At 42.9% G+C, this 19,693-nt stretch overlaps 1 protein-coding gene across 6 annotated transcripts in view; it reads right to left on the bottom strand.

The window, feature by feature from the left end:
* The window catches only part of LOC109907414 (rho guanine nucleotide exchange factor 2), an 86,240-nt gene that overhangs the window by 60,594 nt on the left and 5,953 nt on the right, over nt 1–19,693 (bottom strand). For 4 of the 6 annotated variants that reach the window (XM_031793516.1, XM_031793515.1, XM_031793518.1 and 1 more), the window contains exons 2-7: nt 10,656–10,763; nt 9,734–10,011; nt 7,843–8,005; nt 5,234–5,342; nt 3,619–3,658; nt 2,995–3,139 (exon numbers count right to left, since the gene is read on the bottom strand). In XM_031793516.1, coding sequence (XP_031649376.1) covers nt 2,995–3,139; nt 3,619–3,658; nt 5,234–5,342; nt 7,843–8,005; nt 9,734–10,011; nt 10,656–10,733 — 813 coding nt within the window. In that variant the 5' untranslated portion in view covers nt 10,734–10,763. Of the gene's footprint in view, nt 1–2,994; nt 3,140–3,618; nt 3,659–3,813; nt 4,123–5,233; nt 5,343–7,842; nt 8,006–8,281; nt 8,377–9,733; nt 10,012–10,655; nt 10,764–19,693 lie in introns of those variants that run through there. The other 2 variants (XM_031793519.1, XM_031793521.1) reach the window with 2 other exon arrangements.

Consider the following 19,693-nt stretch of genomic DNA (forward strand, 5'->3'; position numbering starts at 1 on the left):
TCTTTGTGACAAAGAGCTCTTTGTCACTTCCCATGAGCCAGGTTGTGACAAAAACTCACACTCATTCTTATGTGTAATAAATGTATCTCATAGTGTATGTGGCAGGCTTACAATGATGGCAAAGAACATTTGAGTGTGCGCTGACCCTGGTGCTAGAGGGGGTACGCAGCTGGGGGTTGAATGTTCGAAGGAGTACGGGACTATAAAACGTTTGGGAACCACTGATCTAGAGGGATAGAAAGTTATTGCTTCGAGGTATCTGTACCTGAAAATACATGATCTAAGTCATTGATAGTTGGTATTCAGCAATCATAAAAGTATGCCTTATTTACTTTGAAGAACTACGAAAATAGTGATTTGGTCAGACAGCAGCTCTGAGATGAGGGAATAAAATCAAAGTAAAACAAAAGTAATATACACATCAACTGAAATATTTGATTAAAGTAGGCCTGAAATAATGTGAATAAATGATGGTTAATAAGTGATACACAGTAATGGGCAGTCAACTACCACCATGGGACTTTTATTAATAATTTATTCTGTGTTGTTACAGAATTCAACCAGATTCTGACAATGCATGTTGTGTTGTAGTGGCAGGAAGGTTGACAGTGAGGAAGGGAGAGAAAAGCTGACTGCAAAGCTCTACTGAGCTCACAAGGCAATACAGTTATTTACTCTGCCCTCTGCTGGACATAACAGTTACAAACACTCTCCCAATAGTACATAGTCAAGCACAAGTGATATTTCAGGGAATTTAACATATGTAATAAACAAGACGTTTGAAATGATTTGCCAATCCATAAAACTTTTTTTAAAATGTTTCCATTGTAATGTTTTGCTGGTCTTGTAAGCAGTCAGTCATTGCAAGTGAATGACCAGTCCATTTCACAGTATACTACATAGTTATAAAGACCATGGACAAAGTCCATTGTAACCAACAGAAGGAAATAATCAAGAAGCATCCACTCTGTCCAAGGAGTATCCACCCTGTGTGATAAGTACAGCGCAGCTCGAAAGTATTTAGACCCCTTGACTTTTTCCACATTTTGTTACGGCCTTATTCTAAAATGATTTAAATTGTATTTTTTTCCTCAAATCTACACACAATACCCAATAAGCAAAAACAGGATTTTAGAAATTGTTACAAATGTATTAAACTGAAATATCACATTTACAAAGTATTCAGACCTTTTACTCAGTACTTTTTGGGGGGGCGGCAGGTAGCCTAGTGGTTAGAGCGTTGGGACAGTAACAGAAAGGTTTGAATCGAATCCCTGAGCTGACAAGATTTTCTGCCCCTGAACAAGGCAGTTAACCCACTGTTCCCCGGTAGGTCTTGTAAATAAGAATTTGTTCTTAACTGACTTGCCTAGTTAAATGAAGGTTAAAAATAAATAAATAAATACTTTGTTGAAGCTCATTTGGCAGTGATTACAGCCTTGAGTATTCTTGGGTATGAAGCTACAAGCTTGGCACACCTGTATTTGGAGAGTTTCTCCCTTTCTTCTCTGCAGATCCTCTAAACAGTTGGATGGGGAGTGTTGCAGCACAGCAATTTTCAGGTCTCTCCAGAGATGCTAGATCGGGTTCAAGTCCAGGCTCTGGCTGTGCCACTCAAGGACATTCAGAGAATTGTGCCACTCCTCAAGCCACTCCTGCATTATCTTGGCTGTGTGCTTAGGGTCGTTGTCCTGTTGGAAGGCGAACTCTCACCCCAGTCTGACGTCCTGAGCTCTCTGCAGCAGGTTTTCATCAAAGATCTCTCTGTACTTTGCTCCGTTCATCTTTCCCTCGATCCTGACTAGTCCCAGAGCCTGCATAGAAAAACATTCGCCATCATGCTTCGCCGTAGGGATGATGCCAGGTTTCCTCCAGACATAATGCGTGGCATTCAGGCCAAATCAATTCTCTGTACTTATTATGTGATTAAACTAATCATGTAAACTTTAACTCGGAAGTTGGGGCACCACGGGAAAATGTTTATAGTCTCTAATTCCCGAATTGACTGTTCAGATATTTTCATATCTTATCGATTAGTCATTCTCACTTGAATGTTGCAAACCCTTGGATATCTGCAAGAATCCTAGTCTCCCTAATGAATCAGCTATATACAAATTGGCTGAATTATTTATTTACTAACTAACTAAAATCACAGAAATACATAAACAAACAATACAGTTATTGGTTACTATCACAATGCATCGATAAGTCCCTAGTGGGCTAAACCGCTATGACGGCTTGGTAGACAATGGAAAGGAGTGGGGACGGATAAAGAGCGGGAAAGACAAAATGGATTCACTACACACAGTTGATAATTATATTAATTGAAATGCCTATCCTTTGCACATGAACGGCCGCTCATTCAAAAATAATTGCAATGTATTTATTTACGCCCTTATGTCGTTGTTGTCTTCTCTGTTGGAATCGCCGGTCCGTCTGCTGGAGAGTCAGTTCATCAGAGAGTCTCTGGTTAACTTCCCCAGAAGTCACAATGTCTTTCGTGGTTGTGGCTTTCTCAGCGGCTCTGGATAGTGTCTGTTGTAATGGATACGTCAGGCGTACAGATGGTTGTTCCATAGGATAGTTGCTTCTGCGGTTGTCGGTATTCTCGTACTAGATTTACGTAATTTCCAGCTGCAGACTAATAATTCTACGTCTAGGATTTTAATCATGAGTCAACACACCTTGTTCAAAAGGTAAAATCTTTCTGGCCGCCATTCAATATGATCAGCAACACCACGCAGTGTCGTTGTCATAATGATATTACCCTATTGAGAAGAGACCTTAGATATATAATGAGTCTTAGATCTCGTGTGCTGTGGGTTGGTCGGTCAGTTAAGGCCACCGCATTTGGCACATGCCATCCCGTGTTTTTCGAGGGATGAAATCCCAATCTTCTACACCGTTTCTCCTCTATCAGTCTGCCCTTCATTCATACCCGTCGCTGTCGATAAAATATGATTTACTCTACTGCAGAAAGCAGGCCTCTCCTACCTTGCGGTTGCCGGCCATCTTGCGTAGGAAACTGAAGGTGCGCACAAAAGGGCCGCCTGTCACCTCCTCCTGGGCCTCGTCTCTCGTGACCTCCGTCCAGCTTCCCTCTCTCCCCCAGAGTAGAAGACCCAGGTCCCTATCCACACTGAGGGAGAGGAGAACATTAAAAGATAAAGAGGGAAAAGGACAGGAAAGTTTGACAAAGAAAAGAGAGAGATGACATGAAAGTTTGTAAGAGAGGACACGAGGATGACAAGAAAGGGAAGAATTACATAGAGGAAAGAGGAACAGAAGACATGAAAGTTATAGATTGATATTCAGAGGAAGGAGCAGGACAGTAAAGGGAATGATAAAAGAGAAGAGAGAGGAAGTGAGAAAAATGCAGAGGTAGAGAAAGAATGGAGTGCCAGATTGCATATATTGACGGTCATTTAATAACAACATGGGACATGCAACTATAAAATGCACCATGACTTCCATGATAACAGGAAACACAGCCAGAATTGAGACTGCGGTACGAGAGACAAACATGTCTAGCATGGTTATGGCTGTTTGCTAAAGGAAACAGATCCAAAATGGCGACCTCCTTGCATGAAAGGGAAAACGGGGAGAAAGGCAACTCACCTCTGTGTGGATCCTCCAATTTGACTGTAGGGTAAAGTCTCTGGAACACACAGATCAGAAGACACTCACACTGACACACTGACCTTCCTAAACACTCTCCACAGCTTACAACTCAATAACCAGTATGCAAAGAACAAGGCAGAAATTAAAATATTTAAAATATAAATAAAGAAAGTGGGTAAATGTCCCATTCACCTGATGCTCATTCAAGGGCTTCACTGCTATTTATAACCAAGAATAAACTAGCCAAGCACAAATAGTAAGTTATGAGAGTGAAAGAGACACAGACAGTAGCCTATAGGCAACTGAGTTTGATAACACAGATTAGACGAGAGGGATAGGGAGAGAACGATAGAAGAAATTACAGTAAAACAGTTGGTCATCCAAGCAGTGTGTTAAAATGGAGGAATTGAAGTGGAGGAGACTAGTAGAGAGCGAGAGAATAGAGATGGGAGAGGTAGCAGTAGAAATGGAGGCTCTGCTATGAAGCTGGTACTGGGGATAACAGGACCAGAGCCCAGACAGAACAAACACAGGAAGAGCGCTTCCGCATTGCTGCACACACACAGAGATGGAGGCACACACACACAGATGGAGGCACACACACAGAGATGGAGGCACACACACACAAAAACCCTCAGAGAAACACTGACACACATTGACAAACACAAACCCTTAAGAAATAAAGACATACACATGCACTGAAAAAAAAAAGACACACACCAACTGAGAAACATACTGTACACATAAACAGTGAAAAACAGACACTCAGATACTGAGTAAAAACCTGACAAACATACATGCAGAAACTGACAATCATTGACAAACAAAAACAAGCATGCATTTAGTGCAAATTACAAAACCCAATTATGATAATTAAATACACCCACATATAAATGTACAAAAATTATCCAACCATTGTAAACAAAACAAGAAGGCACAATGAGACAGGGCATTTACACACAAACACATGTACTTTCACTCCGTCTATCAAACACATGCACGCACACACAGCTATTGACTGACACTGGCGTACAGTCCAACTTGAGCCCGATTCAGAGCAAAACAAAGACTGACAAAGTGTGCGTGTGTCTAGATACTATACAGACCGCATAAAAAAGGCAAGAAAGGCGTTTTGCAGTCAGAGGAGTGTTTGGGAAGAGTAAGGAGTTTATCGACTTACTAACATCTAGAGAAGGCTACAAGGATACATTCTGCCCAGCAAACAGTTAAACCATCTACGTTAGAACTTCAAGTAACATTCCTTGGCTGCAGTCCAGTTCTCTACCCTTCTCCACTAAGTCTCCTCTTCATGTGCTGAATTTAAAAGGAATGGACGGACGGGTGTAAGAAATCTGGGAGAAACGAGGGTACACTTTAGGGTGTAGGGATACAGAATAGGATCACTTGCAGCCTATGTGACACCTTCAACCATTTGAACTTGTCTGACCCCGGGTTGTGTTCACATTAAGGCACACAACAGAAAACATTTTGGAACAGGAAACAAAAATCTGTGTTTCTTATTGGACAGTTCCAGGAAGTCCCTCCCTGTTTCAGTCCGTTCTCTTCGTTTGGTGCGTAATGAACACGATCCAGGCATGTAGCGTAGGCTTACCGTAGCAGTTGGAGACTGGTCGGGGGCCCGTGCTGGGAGGGTTGCTGCGACGCACCACACTGAGGGTTGGGGCCGACGCACTGCAGCCCTGCAGCTGGTTGGACTGTTCCTATTTTAATTAAGCACATATTACACAAAATTTGCGATTAGCATTGAACTGCTCCTGTGACCCAACAAGAAGTTATACTTCGTTTTTTAGTGGAGGGTGAATGCACATAAACAGAATTTACTCACCTTTTTATTAAGTAAATAGTGTTTAAGCACCTATCACGCTAAATTAATGTTGACAGCATTTACATTACTTACTATTCATCTCAAGGATCACCATTGACGAACCTTAGCTACACTACATCAAATAACATTTTATTGGTCACATACACATGGTTAGCAGATATTATTGCGAGTGTAGCGAAATGCTTTTGGTTCTTGTTCCGTCAGTGCAGCAATATCTAACAATTCCACAACAAATACCTAAAAAACACAAATCTAAGTAAAGGAATGGAATAAGAATATCTAAATATATTGATTAGGAATGAAAGAGCGGTATAGAATACAGTATAGATATGAGATGACTATGCAAGATATGTGAACATAATTAAAGTTGCATTATTAAAGTGACTAGTGTTCCATTTATTAAAGTTGCCAATGATATCAAGTCTGTTTATAGACAGCAGCCTCTCTGTGCTAATGATGGCTGTTTAACAGTCTGATGGCCTTGAGATAGAAGCTGTTTTTCAGTCTCTCGGTCCCAGCTTTGATGCTCCTGTACTGACCTCGCCTTCTGGTTGGTAGCGGGGTGAACAGGCAGTGGCTCGGGTGGTTGTCCTTGATTATCGTTTTGACCTTCCTGTGACATTGGGTGCCTTAGGTGTCCTGGAGGGCAGGTATTTTTCCCCCGGGGAGAAATTGTGCAGATCGCACCACCCTCTGGAGAGCCCTGCGGTTGTGGGCGGGGCAGTTGCCGTACCAGGCAGTGATACAGCCGACAGGATGCTCTCAATTGTGCATCTAAAAGTTTGTGAGGGTTTTAGGTGACAAGCCACATTTCTTCAGCTTCCCGAGGTTGAAGAGGTGCTGTTGTGCCTTCACCACACTATCTGTGGGTGGACCATTTCAGTTTGTTTGTGATGTGTACGCTGAGAAACCTACATTTTTCCACCTTCTCCATTGCTGTCCCGTCGATGTGGATAGGGGGGTGCTCCCTCTGCAGTTTCCTGAACTCGACAATCATCTTTGAGTGAGGTCATTTTCCTGTCACCACACAGAGCCCTCACCTCCTCCCTGTAGGCTGTGTCGTCGTTGTATGTAATCAAGCCTACTGCTGTAGTGTCGTCTGCAAACTTAATGATTGAGTTGGGGGCGTGCATGGCCACGCAGTCATGGGTGAACAGGGAGTACAGGAGGGGGCTGAGCACGCACACTTGTGGGGTGCCAGTGTTGAGGATCAGCGAAGTGTACTTGTTCCCTACCATTACCACCTGTGGTCAGCCCGTCAGGAATTCCAGGACCCAATTGCACAGGGCGTGGTTGAGACCCAGGGCCTCAAGCTTAATGATGAGTTTGGAGGGTACTATGCTGTTGAATGCTGATCTAGTGTCAATGAACAGCATTTTTACATAGGTATTCCTCTTGTCCAGATGGGATAGGGCAGTGTGATGGCGATTGCATCGTCTGTGGACCTATTGGGGTGGTAAGCAAATTGAAGTGGGTCTAGGGTGACAGGTAAGGTGGAGGTGATATGATCCTTGACTAGTCTCTCAAAGCACTTCATGATGACAGTGAGTGCTATGGGGCGATAGTCATTTAGTTCAGTTCCTTTTGCATACTTGGGTACAGGAACAATGGTGGCCATCTTAAAGCATGTGGGGACAGCAGCCTAGGATAGGGAGAGACTGAATATGTCCGTAAACACACCATCCTGCTGGTCTGCGCATGCTCTGCGGACGAGGCAAGGGATACCGTCTGGGTCAGCAGCCTTGCGGAGGGTTAACACGTTTAAATTACTTACTCACGTTGGCCACGGAGAAGGAGAGCCCACAGTCCTTGGTAGCAGGCCACGTCGGTGGCACTGTATTATCCTCAAAGCTGGCAAAGGTGTTTAGTTTGTCTGGAATCAAGATGGTGTCCATGACGTGGCTGGTTTTCCTTTTGTAGTCCGTGATTGTCTGTAGACCCTGCCACATACGTCTCGTGTCTGAGCCGTTGAATTGCGACTCCACTTTGTCTCTATACTGACATTTTGCTTGTTTGATTGCCTTGCGGAGGGAATAACTACACTGTTTGTATTCGGGCATATTCCCAGTCACCTTTCCATGGTTAAATGCGGTGATTCATGCGTTGAGTTTTGCGCAAATGCTGCCATCTAGCCATGGTTTCTGGTTAGTGTAGGTTTTAATATCACAGTGGGTAAAACATATCCTATACTCTTCTGTATAAACTCACTCACCGAATCAGAGTTTATGTCAATATTATTCTCTGAGGCTACCCGAAAGATAGCTCATTCCACAACTTTCATAGCATTGAAAGTCTCTATGGTTTTCTTCATTCAGACTGAATAAAAGCCTGCTAGTCCAATCCCACAACCCGGGCTCGCTGATTCACAGGCTCACCTCCAATACGGAGTAGTGCTGCAGGTCGGACCCTGCCTCCTCCTCCGTGAGGGAAGACAAGGAGCCCTCCTGAGTGATGGGGTTCCTCCCCACTCGCCGGACGCCAAGCGCCGCTCCCAGAACCTTCTCCATCTCCTCCGGATCCAGGTTCTCCAGACTCACACTAAGGGAAGAATCAGTTCAATTTAACTTTATTTATCCCTTAGACAGGCATTGACAGTTTACAAATATAAATATCAAAATCCTCCATAGATACATACCAACACTTCCTAATAATATACAACCCCTGCAACAATATTAGTAGAATAGAAGTAGAGAGAAGAGGGATCAGAGAGAAAGGGAAAATGTTTCCAACCAACTTTGACCCCTACACTTCTACCTCTTCTGTAAAGAAAGTATCCACACACATACACACTCCCATTCACTAGTTACCACTCACTATAGTTGCAGATGAGAGGTTGTTTCCATAACTCCTGGTACGTATCAAGGCAATGAGGGTTGACTGACACTGTCCCACACAGCTGTGTGTGTTGTGGTTGTAACACTGTCTGACTGGACATGTCGTTCTCTGTGTGTGTGTGTGTTTATTTGAGAGGAGGGGAGAGATGTCCAAGGATGACAGTGCCAGTACAATGGCCACTCTCAGGATGGTGTGTGTGTGTCAGAGAGAGGGAGGGTGCCCGTACCAGTTTGAGATTGAATACATGTGCTTATATGTGTGTGAATCTGGACACTGTGGACACACTGAACACTGCTCATTCTCTTCCCAAGACAGGGCCGTTATTGGATAAACCACTGTTTAACCAACCCTTCGGTTTTTACCAGTCATATCAACAAGCTTTAATCAAGGTTTGTGCCACATAATGATTGACCTTGTACCTAACGCCCACAGAAATGTGCTATTTCTGACAGTGAGTAGGGGGTTAACTATCAGTGAGCATTGAGCAGTCCCTCCAGGATTCCGCAATCATACAAAAAGAGGGCTCGCAATTTCCACCAATCACTGCACTGCATAATATGGTTCAATCAAGCAAGTGAATCGCCACACGTCAATAAATTTCCCCCCTTGTCAGCGCATTTTCGCAACACCTTTGATACAATCATTGCATATCTCCTTGGAAAAAGTCTAAATTGATGCAGCTAAAATCAAGCATTTTTACCCTGAAATGTCATTAAAAAATCCCTGGAGGGACTGCTTGAAATTCACGTGAATACGGCTTTCAAATAAATCATGATGTTGATAGAATTATAGATATATATTTTTTTCTGCCCCGTTTTCGTGATATCTAATTGGTGGTTACAATCTTGTCCTATCGCTGAAACTCCCCTACGGACTCAGGAGAGGTGAAGGTCGAGAGCCATGCATCCTTCGAAAATACCCTGCCTAGCCGCACTGCTTCTTGACACACTGCTTGCTTCACCCGTAAGCCAGCCACATCAATGTGTCGGAGGAAACACCGTCCAGCTGGCAACCAAAGTCAGATTACAGGCACCCGGCCTGCCACAAGGAGTTGCTAAAGCGCGATGGGACAAGGAAATCCCGGCCGACCAAACCCTCCCCTAACCCGGACGACGCTGGGCCAATTGTACGCCAAATGAGTCCCCCGATCATGACCGGCTGTGACACAGCATGGGATCGAACCCGGGTCTGTAGTGGATGTTGATAGATTTGACTGTAGATTTGGGTGTCAACATGTGATTTAAGAGGGTGTGAATAAGAGTGTCTTTTAACTTACTATAATGTAGTTATGTGGAGGGACTGGGTACTGTGACAGTAAAACATTTCCAATGCTTATGTATAATAGATTGTAAAGAAAGATTGTACTGTAAATAGCTCAAACGTAAACATAAGGATTCCCAAATATAATTGTATATTTAGGGCACCCCCTACCTGTGGTTGTCGCTGGGCTCCATCCCCTGCTGCTGCACTGTCACCACAGCCCCGGGCTCCCAGCTATGCCTCCTCCAGGGATCCAGGTGGGTGAGGTGACGAGTGGCTGGAGAACGCAGGGTCACCCCTCCGGACCCTCCAATCCCCTTCACCCCAGGCCCTGGAGAGCATGGTGGGGAGGGGTACGGGGAACAGGGGGGGGCGGGTGGTGTGGTAAAGGAAAAGGGCGGGAAAGCTGGTGGGTGGGTGTCAAGGGAGGAGGGAGGGGTGGTCGGCATCTAGAGGAGTTAAAGTAAGAGAGGGATACAGTGAGAACTCATACTGTTCACTAGGGTTGGGCGATGTCAATCTCCATAGAAGGAATGTGGACAGGTTATTGGCCATGTGGTTTTTAACATAATTTCTTTCTTAATAAGCTTAAACTTGTCATTTTCTATAGGCTATTGATATTGTTTGTTCTCTCTCATTACTAGTCCCCTGGCTACCTTAAATGTTGGGGCTATTGAAATAAAAGATGCAACTTCCATTCATTGTTTGATCGAGAGAAAGCCATGCATAAAATGATGAAGTGTAGCCCTCAGTTATTCATATACTGAACGGAGAGTGAATGGAATATAGGCAAAAAAAAATGTTTAAGTTAAACAAGCCTAAATCCCATGACTGGATATTTAGCGTTGCTTTGGTGGAATTCTCCGCTAAGTCTATTGAAATAGACTATAGCAAATAGGGAAATTACTCTGAATATCACTTGGGTGCTGCCCTGCAATGCGATGAGACTTGTTTCTTCTTTACTGCGGGCACTAGTCAAGTTCACCATCGACGATGCTTATCAATCATCATCATCAATAGACCATGCTATAGTAATGTCGCCCAACCCTCTGTGCACTACAACATTTTCAGACACAGAAAAAGACAGTTGTACCCTGTGGATCAGGTTTCTCAGGGCCCATACTCCAGAGGAGAATAGTTCACTGCTCCCCCACAGGTCAAAGGATGTCATGATCAATTCAAACTTCCACCTTGACTGGCCCTAGGACAACAAAAATACAAAAAAAGTGGATATGAGTGACTAATATTATACAGATAACCACTACAGAGGAGAAAATGTCATGTTTAACAGTGGTTGGCTGTTAATAACATGTCAGAAGCAAACCTGTTGGGGCATTAGGCACATACAAAGCTTTCCCTCACCTTCCATTTGGCAAATCTGACCATAAAAAAAAACTATCCTCCCGATTCCTGGTTACAAGGAAAAACACAAACATATCAATGATGTTGCTCTTTCTGTGGGCGATTCCCTGATCCACCTCTACGCAGACGACACCATTCTGTATACTTCCGGCCCTTCCTTGGACACTGTGCTATCTAACCTCCAAACGAGCTTCAACGCCATACAACACTCCTTCCGTGGCCTCCAACTGCTCTTAAACGCTAGTAAAACCAAACGCATGCTTTTCAACCGTTCGCTGCCTGCACCCGCACCCCCGACTAGCATCACCACCCTGGATGGTTCTGACCTAGAATATGTGGACATCTATAAGTACCTAGGTGTCTGGCTAGACTGTAAACTCTCATTCCAGACTCATATCAAACATCTCCAATCTAAAATCAAATCTAGAGTCGACTTTCTATTCCGCAACAAAGCCTCCTTCACTCATGCCGCCAAACTTACCCTAGTAAAACTGACTATCCTACCAATCCTCGACTTCGGCGATGTCAGCTACAAAATAGCTTCCTATACTCTACTCAGCAAACTGGATGCAGTTTATCACAGTGCCATCTGTTTTGTTACTAAAGCACCTTATACCACCCACCATTGCGACCTGTATGCTCTAGTCGGCTGGCCCTCGCTACATATTCGTCGCCAGACCCACTGGCTCCAGGTCATCTACAAGTCCATGCTAGGTAAAGCTCCGCCTTATCTCAGTTCACTGGTCACGATGGCAACACCCACCCGTAGCACGCGCTCCAGCAGGTGTATCTCACTGATCATCCCTAAAGCCAACACCTAATTTGGCCGCCTTTCGTTCCAGTTCTCTGCTGCCTGTGACTGGAACGAATTGCAAAAATCGCTGAAGTTGGAGACTTTTATCTCCCTCACCAACTTCTTTGCTATCTGAGCAGCTAACCGATCGCTGCAGCTGTACATAGTCTATCGGTAAATAGCGCACCCAATTTACCTACCTCATCCCCATACTGTTTATATTTATTTACTTTTCTGCTCTTTTGCACACCAGTATCTCTACCTGTACATGACCATCTGATCATGTATCACTCCAGTGTTAATCTGCAAAATTGTAATTATTCGCCTACCTCCTCATGCCTTTTGCACACAATGTATATAGACTCTCTTTTTTTCTACTGTGTTATTGACTTGTTAATTGTTTACTCCATGTGTAACTCTGTGTTGTTGTCTGTTCACACTGCTATGCTTTATCTTGGCCAGGTCGCAGTTGTAAATGAGAACTTGTTCTCAACTAGCCTACCTGGTTAAATAAAGGTGAAATAAAATGTAAAAAATTAAATTAAATTAAAAAAGTAAGGAAGTACCAGCTCAATACGGAAGTGGTCTGATTAAGTGGATGCTAAGCTACAGGACTGTTTCGCAGGCACAGACTGGAACATGTTCCGTGATTCATCCGATAACATTGATGAATCACCCGCTTCATTAATAAGTGCATTGACATCATCTTCCCCACAGTGTCCGTACGTATATATCATAACCCGAAGCCCTGGATTACAGGCAACATCAGCACTGAGTTTAAGGCTAGAGCTGCTGCTTTCAAGGAGCAGGACACTAATCCGGACTACCGACCCGCAACACTCACATCTGTAGCCATGAAATGCTTTGAAAGGCTGATCATGGATCACATCAACACCATCATCCCAGACACTCTGGACTCACTCCAATTCACATACCGCCCCAACAGATCCCAGATCACGCAAATCTCTATTGCACTCCACACTGCCCTCTCGCACCTGGACAAGAGGAACACCTACGTAAGAAAGCTGTTCCGAGTTCAACACCATAGTCCCCTCCAAGCTCATCACTAAGCTCAGGACCCTGGGACTGAACACCTCCGCCTGCAACTGGATCCTGGACTTCCTGACAGGCTGCCCCCAGGTGGTGAGGGTAGGCAACAACTCATACCCCATGCTAACCCTCAACATGGGGCCCCTCAGGGGTGTGTGCTTAGTCCCCTCCTGTACTCCCTGTTCACCCAGGACTGCGTGGTCACACACAACTCCAACAGCATCATTAAGTTTGATGACGACATGGTGGTTGTCCTGATCACCAATGTGACAGCCTATAGGGAGGTCAGTGACCCTATCAATGTAGTACCAGGACAACAATCTCTCCCTCAACGTCAGCAAGACAAAGGAGCTGATCATGTGCTACAGTAAACAGAGGGTCGAGCACGCCCCATCCACATCGACGGGGCTATAATTGGAGCGGGTCAAGAGATTCCTCAGGTGTCCACAACACTGAGGAATTATCATGGGCCACACTAGGGATGGGCATTTGAAATATTTTGACTGTTCGAGTATTTGCATGTTTTTCTTCCAGTACTCAAATATTTTTAGAACACAAGGTCCGCACTAGGAAAATATGTCAACAGTGTGCAACAATTTATTTTTACCTTCACAGGTAAATCCGAATTGCATCATATACACTACCGTTCAAAAGTATGAGGTCACTTAGAAATGTCCTTGGTTTGAAAGAAAATCACATTTTATGCCCATTAAAATGACAGCAAATTGATCAGAAATACAGTGTAGACATTGTTAATGTTGTAAATGACTATTGTAGCTGGAAATGGCTGATTTTCTATGGAATATCTACATAGGCGTACAGAGGCCCATTATCAGCAACCATCACTCCTGTGTTCCAATGGCACGTTGTGTTAGCTAATCCAAGTTTATCATTTCAAAAAGGCTAATTGATCATTAGAAAACCCTTTTGCAATTATGTTAGCTTGGCTGAAAACTGTTGTTCTGGTTAAAGAAGCAATAAAACTGTCCTTCTTTAGACTAGTTGAGTATCTGGAGCACCAGCATTTGTGGGTTCGATTACAGGCTCAAAATGGACAGAAACAAATAACTTTCTTCTGACATTCGTCAGTCTATTCTTGTTCTGAGAAATTAAGCCTATTCCATTGCTAAGAAACTGAAGATCTTGTACAATGCTGTGTACAACTCCCTTCACAGAACAGCGCAAACTGGCCCTAACCAGAATATAAAGAGAAGTGGGAGGCCCCGGTGCACAACTGAGCAAGAAGACAAGTACATTAGAGTGTCTAGTTTGAGAAACAGAGGAAGTTGGGCCTACGTGGAGGAACAGTAAACTGAGCAAAAAAAGAAACCTCCCTTTTTCAGGACATTGATTTCAAAGATAATTCATAAAAATACAAATAACTTCACAGATCTTCATTGTAAAGGGTTTAAACACTGTTTCCCATGCTTGTTCAAGCATAAACAATTAATGAACATGCACCTGTGGAACAGTTATTACGACACTAACACCGTACAGACGGTAGGCAATTAAGGTCACAGTTATTAAAACTTAGGACACTAAAGAGGCCTTTCTACTGATTCTGAAAAACACCAAAAGAAAGATGTCCAGGGTCCCTGCTCATCTGCATGAACGTGCCTTAGGCATGCTGCAAGGAGGCATGAGGACTGCAGATGTGGCCAGGCCAATAAATTGCAATGTCTGTACTGTGAGACGCCTAAGACAGTGCTACAGGACGGACAGCTGATCGTCCTCGCAGTGGCAGACCACGTGTAACAACACCTGCACAGGATCGGTACATCCGAACATCACACCTGCGGGACAGGTATTGGATGGCAACAACAACTGGAGGGTCTGTCATGGTCTGGGGCGGTGTGTCACAGCATCATCGGACTGAGCTTGTCATTGCAGGCAATCTCAACGCTGTGTGTTACAGGGAAGGCATCCTCCTCCCTCATGTGGTACCCTTCCTGCAGGCTCATCCTGACATGACACTGCCACCAGCCATACTGCTCATTCTGTGAGCGATTTCCTGCAAGACAGGAATGTTAGTGTTCTGCCATGGCCAGCGAAGAGCCTGGATCTCAATCCTATTAAGCACGTTTGGAACCTGTTGGATCGGAGGGTGAGGGCCATTCCCCCCAGAAATGTCTGGGAACTTGCAGGCGCCTTGGTGGAAGAGCGGGGTAATATCTCACAGCAAGAACTGGCAAATCTGGTGCAGTCCATGAGGAGGAGATGCACCGCAGTACTTAATGCAGTTGGTGGCCACACTGTTACTTTTGATTGACCCACCCACCCCCTTTGTTCAGGGACACATTATTCCATTTGTGTTAGTCACATATCTGTTGAACTTGTTCAGTTTAATGTCTCAGTTGTTGAATCTTGTTATGTTCATACAAATATTTACTCATGTTAAGTTTGCTGAAAATAAATGCAGTTGACAGTGAGAGGACATTTATTTTTTTCTTAGACAAAAAATATTCAACTTTATTTGGAATGGCAAATGAGATTCATCACTTAGCTAAATAGTTGGGAAGAGATTTTTAACTCCAAACCTCATGCAACCACAAAATGTCAGATAAAGCATATACTGTATTTATAGATAGAAATACTCTTTCAAAATGAAGAGGCAAGTGGAAAAATGTTTTCAAATATTTGTTTTTCCCAAGGGCTATTAGCAGGACAATAGACTCGATGTGGTCCCAAAAACACCTCTCTGACATAAGGTCCAGCATATCTCTTAATGATGTAATTGAATGTCTCTGTTTAAGTTGTATTTTAGTATTTTGAAACTTTGTTGCAAGGCAATTGATCAGCATTACTATCTTTGTGGCTAGGGCCTCCCAAGTGGCGCAGTGGTCTAAGACACTGCATCACACTGCAGTCTGCATTGCCACAGATGCTGGTTCGATACCTGTGCAGGTAACAACCGGGTGACGCACAATTGGCCCAACGTCATCCAGGTTAGGGGAGGGTCTGACCGGCGAGGTTGTCCTTGTCACAAAAGACAAGAGGAAGCAGAGCATGATCCCCTCCCTTCGGAGACTGGGCCGCAGGGCAGTATTCCAACATAACGACCCCAAACACACCTCCAGGACAACCACTGCCTTGCTAAAGAAGCTGAGGGTAAAGGTGATGGACTGGCCAAGCATGTCTCCAGACCTAAACCCTATTGGGCATCCTCAAACAGAAGGTGGAGGAGTGCAAGGTCTCTAACATCCACCGGCTCCGTGATGTCGTCATGAAGGAGTGGAAGAGGACTCCAGTGGCAACCTGTGAAGCTCTGGTGAACTCCATGCCTAAGAGGGTTAAGGCAGTGCTGGAAAATGATGGTGGCATCACAAAATATTGACACTTTGGGCCCAATTTGGACATTTTCACTTAGGGGTGTACACACTTTTGTTGCCAGCGGTTTAGACATTTATGGCTGTGTGTTGAGTTATTTTGAGGGGACAGCAAATGTACACTGTTAAACAAGCTGTACACTCACTACTTTACATTGTGGCAAAGTGTCATTTCTTCAGTGTTGTCACATGAAAAGATTTACTCAAATATTTACAAAAATGTGAGGGGTGTACTCACTTTTGTGATATACTGTAAAAGCCCCTTAGATATTCTGTGTTTTTGACTTGCGGCCTCATTCAGCGAGGGTATTGTTTTCTTATCAAGGAAGGAGAATTCTCCACCTGGGCGGACTGTGAGAGGATCACGAACACAAACGCAATGATATCCTTGGGCATGCTGTGGTCTTCAAAACCTGATAGCTAAAGTTGTCCTTCAGCTGATGAAATCTTCCATCACCTCTGTCGTTTCTTCAGTGTGCTGAAGTGCAGTAGCATTACAGATGACAAGTCCAAATCGAACAACTCAAGCTTCCTAGTTAAGGCCTCAAATTTCTCCACCAAGTCTATAACTGTTTCCCTCTTCCTTGTAAACTGCATATTTAACCCATTGAAGCTATAGAATGACCCTTTATTTAACTAGGGATGTCAGTTAAGAACACATTCCTATTTACAATGAGAGCCTACCAGGGAACAGTGGGTTAACTTCCTTGTTCAGGGGTAGAATGACAGTTTTTTACCTTGTCAGCTCGGGGATTCGATCCCGCAACCTTTCGTTTACTGGCCCAACGCTCAAACCACTACCTGCCGCCCAAGCTTGCAGTTAACGATTCAATATTTCTGCGTCGGGCCTCTATATGAGGCAGGAAGGCCACTGAAAGTTCTATGCTTAGAATCATAATTACGTCTGAGATTGCAAATAATTCAAACAGCAATATTTTCATTGCAAATAAACACACTGGTTTGGCATTGGGAAAGATGGTGAGATGAATGCATACATACATGTACATACGTACATTATTCTCTCAAACTTTGATTTTCATTATCCACATTTCTTCTTGATACTTTTTTCAAGCAACATTTTATCTAGCTATCAAGCAAATTGTTCTGAACAATTGTTGATGTTAAAAAAAAGTAGTGTAGCCTACGTATACCTGTTTTCCCCACCAATCAATGCAGAAATAGACAATAATAATTGAATAGAGACAAAGATATTATGAGTGTAATCAGATCAAATTGTCATTTAATTTATTATGTACTAATCATGTGTTAAAACATGTCAAATTTGTAGTGTAGGCCAATTAATTGTGCTAATATTATATACTTACTATGTTCTGGTCTGCCGACTATTGTCTCAGAAAATGTTTTTGAGCCCGAGGCCAAACCTACAGTTGAAGTCAGAAGTTTACATAAACTTAGGTTGGAGTCATTAAAACTTGTTTCTCAACCACTCCACACATTTCTTGTTAACAAACTATAGTTTTGGCAAGTCGGTTAGGACATGTACTTTGTGCATGACACAAGTAATTTTTCCAACAATTGTTTACAGACCGATTATTTCACTGTATCACAATTCCAGTGGGTCAGAAGTTTACATACACAAAAGTTGACTGTGCCTTTAAACAGCTTGGAAAATTCCAGAAAATGCTGTCATGGCTTTAGAAGTTTCTCATAGGCTAATTGACATAATTTGAGTCAATTGGAGGTGTACCTGTGGATGTATTTCAAGGCCTAGCTTCAAACCCAGTGCCTCTTTGCTTGACATGCTGGAAAAATCCAAAGAAAAGACCTTGACCCAAGTCAAACGATTTAAAGGCAATGCTACCAAATACTAATTGAGTGTATGTAAACTTCTGACTCACTGGGAATGTGATGAAAGAAATAAAAGCAGAAATAAATCACTACTATTATCCTGATGTTTCACATTCTTAAAATAAAGTGGTGATCCTAACTGACCTTAGACAGGAAATTTTTACTAGGATTAAATGGAATTGTGAAAAACTGTATTTGGCTAAGGTGTATGTAAACTTCTGACTTCAACTGTAGTTGACGAACCCTAATATAGCTTACAGAGTATTTCCATAAGTCCACTCAAGTTTCTTCAACTGTCTTCTGATTGTGCTTAGAGCGATGTTGTCCTGTGATGCAAGCAGATTCCAGACTGCATTTGTCAATCGCTCATCATCTTCAACCATCAGTGAGTCGATGGCTTAAATAGTCTCGCTGGAAATGGAATACAATGTGCAGCATATATTAAAGACCAGCAGTCAATTTATTTAAGCATTATTTTTTAGCATTATTAGGCCTACTTTACAGTATTGTAGTCTACTGTATCTGTTCATTTTCCTGGGATTTCGCGTTTGGCGTAACACAGGCGAATAGCACTGTCCGTGACCATAATCCCCAATTCTAATAGTATTTTACCGACATGTTTAATTATTCAAGGTTCCTTTCTCTTCTCTGTGCTGGAGTTCTTTTAAGAATACTTACTGGAACACCCAAAGTCATCCAATTGTTATAATAGGATTTGAAGCAATAGCCTACCCACGTGTGGTCAACTACTTCAGCACCGTTTCACGCTGCTCTGAGACAAGCATGGGGACTGATCTTGATAAATGTATGAGATTTTTTATTTTTGACTGAATCTACGTTTGGGTATTGGTTAGTCTACAATTAGGGTGTGAAAATGGTCACGTTGTACAGGGCCATATTTTCCTATAGGAAACCCTGAGGGTTTAGTTTTTTGTGGAATAGAAACATCATAATATTAATAAAATTAATTAAGCTACATTTCTTAAAATCAATCCCATATACTATGTTCTTACAAAAACATTTTTAAATTCTCTAATACAGCCAATATTACAAAAAGTAAAATGCTTCTCAAAGATGCCCTCTGGTGGTCAAACTAGCATTAACTAGCATTAATGGCAACAATGGCTGACACTTAAATAACGTGCCATAGAATTATGCGGCAGCCCACATGGTGTACTGCAGTATGACAACTTCTACAGAAAGAACCACTGTATATGTACATGTCTACTTCAATTACCTCATATCCCTACACAAATCAACTCATTACTGGTAGCCCGTGTATACAGCAAAGTTATTGTTTCTCATTGTGTATTTATTCCTTGTTTTTTTTATTTCTCACTGCATTGTTGGAAGGGCCCGTAAGTAATCATTTCAATGTTAGTCTACACCTGTTGTTTTACGAGGTATGTGACAAATCAAATGTTTTTTGGATCCGATTTGTATAACATCCCATGCTGTCAGTATCAATCATTGACCTCCCAGGATATCTGCTGAATACATTCTTATCCCCCCCCATCATAAAATGGATGGATATAGATGATTAACTTGTCCTACAAGGAATTTGTATGTTGATGTATGCCTCATCGTTTGTCCTTCCAACCACTGTCCGTCTCCCCGATGAATTGGAGGTAAATACTACTTCAAAAGATCCAATGAAGGTCAAAACTGATTCAATACAATGTATCCATTATTATCTACTTAATACAATTATACATCAAGTACAGCAATAGATAATCAAGAATCATTGAAAAAAACAAGAATCATTGAAGTACATTAAGTTTGGCTACCTTG

The sequence above is a fragment of the Oncorhynchus kisutch genome, linkage group LG17, assembly GCF_002021735.2.
Source record: "Oncorhynchus kisutch isolate 150728-3 linkage group LG17, Okis_V2, whole genome shotgun sequence".
NCBI lineage: Eukaryota > Metazoa > Chordata > Actinopteri > Salmoniformes > Salmonidae > Oncorhynchus > Oncorhynchus kisutch.